This window comes from Cynara cardunculus (assembly GCF_001531365.2).
Source record: "Cynara cardunculus var. scolymus isolate 2C chromosome LG 3, CcrdV1, whole genome shotgun sequence".
In the NCBI taxonomy this organism is placed as follows: Eukaryota; Viridiplantae; Streptophyta; class Magnoliopsida; order Asterales; family Asteraceae; genus Cynara; species Cynara cardunculus.
In genome coordinates this window covers 9,296,098-9,303,804 of record NC_037530.1, presented here as the reverse complement: position 1 = coordinate 9,303,804, position 7,707 = coordinate 9,296,098, and the positions used below count along the sequence as shown (strand labels likewise).

The following is a 7,707-nucleotide window of genomic DNA, read 5'->3' as shown; positions in this document are numbered from 1 at the left end:
TAATTATATTTTATATTTTTTATATTTTAAATGATATGTTTATCATGTATTTAATTATGTTTATCTGTAATTAGTTACACATATTTAAAAATTAAGCTTTAATAGATTGTACTTATGTATAATTTATCAGTAACATCGAATTTTAAATAATATGCATCAATAAAGAATATTTTATGCATAAAAAATAATTTTTAAAAGTTTTTATCAAATATTTTATAATAAAGTATAGATTTTTGTTTGATTTTACAAGTTGATCCCTACGTTAGATACACAGAGTCACAGACTATGGAAGAGAAGCATGGGCCTTTTTGACATTTGACCCAAGAACTTGTTGGTAAGAAACGGGCGAAACCTAAAACAAGTCGGGTCAAACAAACCTTACCAGAATGAAATACATGGTTCAGCCTTCTCCTCTGCTATCGTCTTCTCCGTTCGGTAGATCCTTCTCCCCTCCGGTCATCCGTCATCGGAGCTCAGTCGTATCTCTCTCATCACAGGTAACTTCATATTCGACCCTTATGTATTTCTCTTACCTTGATTTCTCATTTATCCACAAGATATGTAAAAGTTAGGAGACCTAGAATCAATTGGAAGTAGCATTTTTCTATGCTCAATTATGTTCCAACTGTTTTCATTGCAGTAGAAGAATAAGGTTAATATGAATTTGATATACATGCACTCCATGAGCAACTGCGATAGTTTGATAGTATACTTAGTCTTATCCTTTTATGTGTTCGGGTCCAATTATCTACGCTTTTCATTTTGTCGAGTGACTGTATCTGCAGGAGGAAGGAGTGTGTTTGAGAGTGCTTATATGCATATTGATTTTCTCTGCCATAGTCGCGCTGATGAGAAAACTAACAAAAAACGTAGTGTAATTTGGTTGTGATCGCTTTGAAAATGTTGGTTCTAATTATTATGTGTATATCAGTATATGTTTAAGTCATGATCTTACTTGTTTACTTTCTATAGCAGATATGAGTTGCAGTTTGATTTCTCCTGAGTTGGGAACTACTTTCTTTTCATGTAAACAAAGATCATTACCTCCCAAACTGGGACTTTTGAGATACAATCCACAACAAGACCTCGGATTTCTTGATTCGTTAAAGGTATGTCATACGTATTGATATATGGCTTGCGTGTTATGCAATTGACATTTTGAACCAGACAAACTTTTTTTTTTGCAAGAATGAGTTATTGATATATGGCTTGCGTGTCATACGTATTTGATATATGGCTTGCGTGTTATCATGAAAATGCTAAAAGAACTCCATATTTTGCAAGAATGAGTTATTTTGAAACAATTTACGGAAAGTTGGATGGAAAAAAAACATTATAGCTGGTGGTCCTGTTCCAAATCATTTATTCTTGCAAAGTGTAGTGTTTTATGTTTGTCTAATAGGTTTGAGCTTGGCTCCAAAGGTCAAAAGTACCTGGAGGTCCCAGGTTCAAATCCAAGGAGGAATAAAAATCCCCTTGTGGTCACGGAGGTTCAAATGCGGTGACTCCGGGCTATCTGCAAAGCAGGTGGTCGCCCTGGGATTAGTCGGCTCGCATAGCGGGTTGGATATCCAGGTTAATAAAAAAGAAGTTAATTACAGTGATTTTGGTAACTCCTTGTGTATTTGCAACTAAGTTACTCCAAATTATGAGTCTGCATATATGTCATTAAGATCGAGTGCAATTTGAAATATTGCATTTCACTTTAGCTGCCTTCTGAGTATCTATCTTATCTTAAAGCTGTATGTGATCCTTGATGTATGCATATACAATGAAGTTTGATTTGCATCAAATTTTCTAAAGAGGAGGTTAAGGACTATCACTTTATCTGTAACCATTTTGTCTCATGCAAACAATTTATCATTATATCTGTAGCCAATTAGTGTCTTTCAGCGAACAAGACTCGTGAAAAATTCAATTATTTTCTTGCAGTTTAATGGCAAGAAATCCAGACATCAACGGATATATGGAGTACCATCACCTAATATATGCAGGGCTCAGTCCTTGGTTGTAAAATGCTGTAATAATCCTCAGAATGTTGACTTGCCACGTTATTATTCCAAGAAAGAAAAGAAGCCATTTCCTGTACCAATTGTGGAGCTCCGGCGAGCCGCCAGGGAGAGGATGAAGAGTAGGAAAGGCCAACCTAAAAGATCAGCTCCGCCTCCTAAGAACGGGTTGCTGGTTCAAAGGATGATTCCTCTTGCATATGCCACGCTGAACGCAAGAACAACGTTGATTAACACTCTCAAGAAGCTCTTGAAAGTTGTTCCAGTACAAGCCTGCAAGTAATTCCCATGCTCTACTACACATTTAAGTTTTATTTCTAGCAAACTTCATTTTGGATCCCAATTGATTGCTCATCCCACCTTCGAACACTTCCTTTGATGAGGCTAGGGGTTGTTCACGATGCCCATTAAGGATGCGTTTGGTATGTGGGATAACATGCAACAAGACAATACAAATACTTGTCCCACATTTGCATGACATTAGATTGGGGCAGGACATGACCTACCTGAGTGGGACAAATATGCAATTTTTCTGTCCCACCGCAACAGGTGGAACAAAAATCAGGGAGATAGACACGATTGCTAAATTACTAATCTACTCTTATCAAATTAAAACCCTAAAACGTTCCAGAATTCTTTCAGCCGGCTACCTCATTCTTGAACCTCCAGTCCTACCCAGTCCGGTCTGCATGCCAAACACACCCTTGTCCCTCAAGGACATGTATAGTACGAGGCTTAGGTGCATGCATGAATGCCCATAAGCCATCCCTTTTATTTTTGCAATAAGACTCATTTCTAGTTGGAAACTCTTTTCTGGGAGAAGATAAATAATGAGCAAACTTGAAATGTTTAGTCCTTTTCATTTTGGCAGGTATTGTAATGAAATCCATGTAGGGCCTGTAGGCCATCCCTTCAGGTCATGTCAAGGCCAAAATTCTTCGATTCGGAAGGGAAAACATGAGTGGGTAGATGCTGTTGTAGATGACATATTGGTTCAAATCGAAGCCTATCACTTGTATGATCGCCTCGGAAAACGCATTCCTCATGAAGAAAGATTTTCGGTCCCTAGAATCCCAGCACTAGTTGAGCTATGCATTCAAGCAGGAGTTGATTTACCTGAATTCCCCACAAAAAGAAGAAGAAAACCCATAATTCGTATCAGTAAAAGTGAATTCATTGATGCCGATGAAAGTGAACTACCAGATCCAATCTCACAAGATCCAAAACCGATGTTATTGACTGAAATACCAGATTGGGAAATAGTGCCTCCATCTAATGCAGAACAAACAGTTTTACTTGCAGAGGAAACACTCCAAGCATGGGAGAAAATGAGGGGAGGAGCCAACAGATTGATGAAGATGTACCCTGTGAGAGTTTGTGGGTACTGTCCCGAGATTCATGTGGGACCAACGGGTCACAAAGCGCAGAACTGTGGGGCCTACAAACATCAGCAGCGAAATGGGCAGCATGGTTGGCAGTCGGCGGTGCTTAATGACTTGATACCCGCAAGGTATGTCTGGCATGTTCCTAACCTGGAGGAGCCCTTGTTGCAGAAGGAGCTGAGGAACTTCTACGGTCAGGCCCCAGCGGTGGTGGAGATCTGCGTGCAGGGTGGTGCCGCCGTACCAGAACAGTACAAGCCCACAATGAGGTTAGATGTTGGAATTCCTAGTAGTGTTAGAGAAGCAGAAATGGTGGTCTGAAATGATCACCCTTTTGGTAAATGTATGAAAAAGACTTGTTCAATTCTGATTTGGAATGATCATTGTTCCAAGTATAAAACATCTTACTATCAAGATTTAGAAATAGAACCACAAGGGCTTAGCTTGGGCTCGGTGTCAATCGCTTGGGTCGACGAAAGGATAGTTCGTCTTACTCTCAGGTTCGATTCCGGTTAAGTGCAAAAACCCTGTGGCCATGCCCACCACCTATAGGAAGGGCTTTGCTGGTTCTCTAGGACCCTGTGACGTGGATTTAGGGGATTTAGATTATAAATCCATTCTAATTCCATGTTTGCTTTGTTGGATTTAAAATCTTAGGATGTAACTAAAATCCTACAAACATAGGGTTTTGAAATACTTAGGGGTGCTCGGGATTTCGTAAGACTGTATGCAATAAGGTTTTAAAAAATGTTAAAAATATTTGTGTTGTAATAATCGATGGATAAAAATGTAATTTAATTATTTTTATAAATAATAATCCAATTCCATTCCAATTTGTTACATAAGACACCATTTTGATGAACTATAATCTTACCCAGTAAAATAAGTCAGAGTATTAACACTTACCTATAGACGTTTACTAGAAACATTTGGAATAGATTTAGGAAACAACTTCATTTTTTCATTTCCATATCAATATAACATATATATATATATATATATATATATATATATATAGAGGGATGTTATTCAACACCCTTTGTCATTCCTACACCCTATACAACCCTCATCTCAACCATTCAATTTTTAATCAATTAATTGTTTCCTAATATAAACTATTAATCATAATTAATAAACTCTATTCATATTCCATAAATATTAAAATCATAATAAATGAACTTCAATCATTTATATAAATATCTCAATTAATTGGGTTACAAAGGTTGTACAAATGCACAAGGTTGTAAAAGAAATATACCCTATATATATATATATATATATATATATATATATATATATATGGTCATCACTTTTTTAACTCTAAAGGGTTCGTTTGGTTTATAGAATTGTTTTTGAGAGATTTGGATTTGGAGGGATTTGAATTGGAATGAATTTGGAATCATTGATGTGTTTGGTTTGTAGGATTTGAAACGAAATTGGATTTCATTATTTATAAATAACTTAGAAAAAATTATAAATAAATATAAAAAGAATTGAATTACATTTTTATTAATTGATTATTACAAAACAAATGTTTTTACTTTTTTTAAAATCTTATTGCATACAATCCTACGAAATCCCGTGAAATTCCTAAGGATTTCAAAATCCTATGTTTAAAGGATTTCAATTAAATCCTAGAATTTTAAATCCGGACAATCCAACAAACCAAATATGAAATTAAAATTGATTTGAAATACAAATCCCTTTAAATCCATTCCATTCCTTCAAACCAGACGGAATCTTAGGATATTTTCAATATTGACAAGTGGTATTAGTGTAACATTTAAAAGAAAAATAATATTGAAGTTTATTTATAAAATATTATCTCTCAATAAGATATGTATTATTGTTTATATGTTAAGATCTGAAGATCGTTTTAAAAAGTAACAAATATATATGATTATTGTTTATATAGTAGGTTAATTTGTTTGAGATTGTTTATAAAAATAACTTAATTATTTATTTTAGTGTGACACCGATAATAAACACTTTTGAGTGTTTGGATAAACAACTTATATCGGTGCCAAACTAGTAATAAAAAGTTTTTGAAGAAATTAAACACTTTTGACTTATAATAAGTTGATACGTGCTTTTGTAAAAAAAACATAAGTTGTTTCAAATAAACAATCTCAAACGCCCCAATGTTAATAAGATATGTCTTTTCCTTTTCGACTTTTCTAGTTAGTTGAATTATATTCAATAAATTTAAATTCCGATATAGATTTAACTTCATCTATTGAATCATACTCTGTAAAAAAAAAAATCGTACTTTTTTATTTTTGAAAAATAAATTTTCAAATTTAAATTAATTTATCACCTAAAACAGAAATTCTACATTCTCAAAAATATTATACATTCAAACAGACGCTTATAAAAGACATAATTACAAATATAAATCTTCAGATCCCAATATCAATCAAAATACATCAATACTTAAAACAAAGACTACAAAATATACAGTAATAAGTTGATTGCAGCTAAACAATCTTTTGATACGTGGTCGTGGTCGTCTAAAGCAGATAAGAGCCCCGAATAACAGATAGTCAGGTTGTCGATAGAGAAACCTAGTTCTTCCAACTTATGTTAATTGATTAAAATAAAGCCCCCAAAAAGAAAGACTGAAAATGAAGCCCAACTATCTAAAAACAGAAACGGGAAATAAAACCTAAACTCCCCCAAAAGTAACGTTAATATTGAACGCAATTGACCCTAAATATCGGTCAAAATTGCGGTAAATTGCGCCGATAATCGCGCTACCGCAATCTGACCACCGTTATTTTGCTAAAGTCCGCTATCCGAGATATCGCCGTAATTGCGGTGCTATTGCGCCACAATTAACAACATAGATAAGAACCTCAATAAAACTCCACAATTGAGGTTCTTATAAAAACCCCATTTTTTTAATTTATAAAATGTAATTTTATTTATAGATTATTATATAAATTTAATATATATATATATATCTATATATATATATATATATATTACAAAACTATGAAAAAAATCAAATATAGTTTATTAATTTTCAGATTTCAATGTTAATTTCAATTTGCTGATTTATATATTTTATTAACATGCTGGAAAAACAACTAAAACATAATTAATTTTATACTACAATTAAAAAAAAGTGTAACATTGTAACAAATTAAAAAAAAAACTTATCAATACGAACACTTGTATAAAAATTTATAAAAATAAAAAATAAAACAAAATTAAAATTTTGTTTTATATTAATTAATTTTATATTACTTTTATAAATTTATTAAAAGAAATTAAAATAGTTAAGAAACAATAAATAAATAAAATAAATGTATACAAGAACTCATGTTCTTGTTTAAATACTTGGGTTCTAAAGAACCTGGGATTGGACAAGAATTTTTGTTCTACAGTGAAGGTTCTTATAGAAATCTCAGCAAAAACCTTAATAAGAAAGAACATCCATAGTGGTGGAACCTCTAAAAACCTCATTTTCCATAATATTTTCATGCCAAATCATTGACACCTCTACAAAATAAAAACCTCAATAAAACCTTGGTTTCTGTTTTTTAATTTATAAAAAGTAATTTTAATTTATAGATTAATATATGAAATTAATATATATATATATATATATATATATATATATATATAAGGAATATATCAAATGCAACCCACCTATTCTTACAACCAATACAACCCTTTTCCAACCAATCAATGATTTTTTTTTTAATTATTATTTGTAGTGATGTTCACTAGCGGCAATGGTTCCATTGGAAGTAGGGGTGAGTGCAATGCTTATGTATCCCAATCGACAAGAAGTTTAAGGTCACTGTTAAAAGAACAAGTCAGTCTCATCATTCTGTGTTCAATTTCTATATGATACTGTTGCTATCTTCTGTTCCCTAAACCAACTTAAACCCTAAACACTGATCCACATATCGCAAACACCAAACTCCAACATCTTTACAAAAACCCTAAACCTAAAGTCTTGACACTTTGCTGCTCTGAGTTTGTGTTGATGTAATCTTGGATATTTTGGAGGGATTGCCACCAATGTGCTAATTTGTTGCTGTGTTGAAGGACATCTCTTTCACTATGCCTCTTTGCCATTCTAAAGTGGAGCAAGTGACTACAGAAGACCTCTTTGAGCTCTTAGAGATTGAAAAGTACAATCTAGGAAAGGTACAACTCCACATTATGCTGAGTTCATTGCTGGGATGGGTGTACTGCTTTTTAGCATAAACCATCATGAAGCCTGTTTCATTAAAACAGGCGACTTCATTGTTCATTCACATTGAAGTTTCTCAATAGATATTCTATTGGACACAATTAAAGTT

The 7,707-nt window shown here is 33.2% G+C and overlaps 1 protein-coding gene across 3 annotated transcripts; it reads left to right on the top strand.

Annotated features, from left to right (window-relative positions):
- Nucleotides 1-364: 364 nt before the first annotated feature.
- On the top strand, nt 365-3,787 carry LOC112509651 (APO protein 2, chloroplastic). Of its 3 annotated transcripts, none has more exons than XM_025114724.1 (4): nt 365-497; nt 976-1,109; nt 1,933-2,288; nt 2,881-3,787. In XM_025114724.1, the coding sequence occupies exons 2-4, from the start codon at nt 978-980 to the stop codon at nt 3,710-3,712; spliced, it is 1,320 nt and encodes a 439-aa protein (XP_024970492.1). In that variant the 5' UTR covers nt 365-497; nt 976-977; the 3' UTR covers nt 3,713-3,787. The 3 variants fall into 3 exon arrangements, with proteins under 3 accessions (XP_024970492.1, XP_024970490.1, XP_024970491.1); XM_025114722.1 differs by having other exon boundaries at nt 2,863-3,787; XM_025114723.1 differs by having other exon boundaries at nt 380-497; nt 973-1,109; nt 2,863-3,787.
- The last annotated feature ends 3,920 nt before the right edge of the window (nt 3,788-7,707 follow it).

What these genes read in the sequence shown, in the direction of transcription:
- LOC112509651 (XM_025114722.1), top strand. Translation starts at nt 978, where the DNA reads ATGAGTTGCAGTTTGATTTCTCCTGAGTTGGGAACTACTTTCTTTTCA. An exon ending in GATTTCTTGATTCGTTAAAG is followed by an intron (nt 1,110 to 1,932) that starts GTATGTCATACG and finishes ATTTTCTTGCAG; the next exon opens with TTTAATGGCAAGAAATCCAG. An exon ending in GTTCCAGTACAAGCCTGCAA is followed by an intron (nt 2,289 to 2,862) that starts GTAATTCCCATG and finishes TGAAATGTTTAG; the next exon opens with TCCTTTTCATTTTGGCAGGT.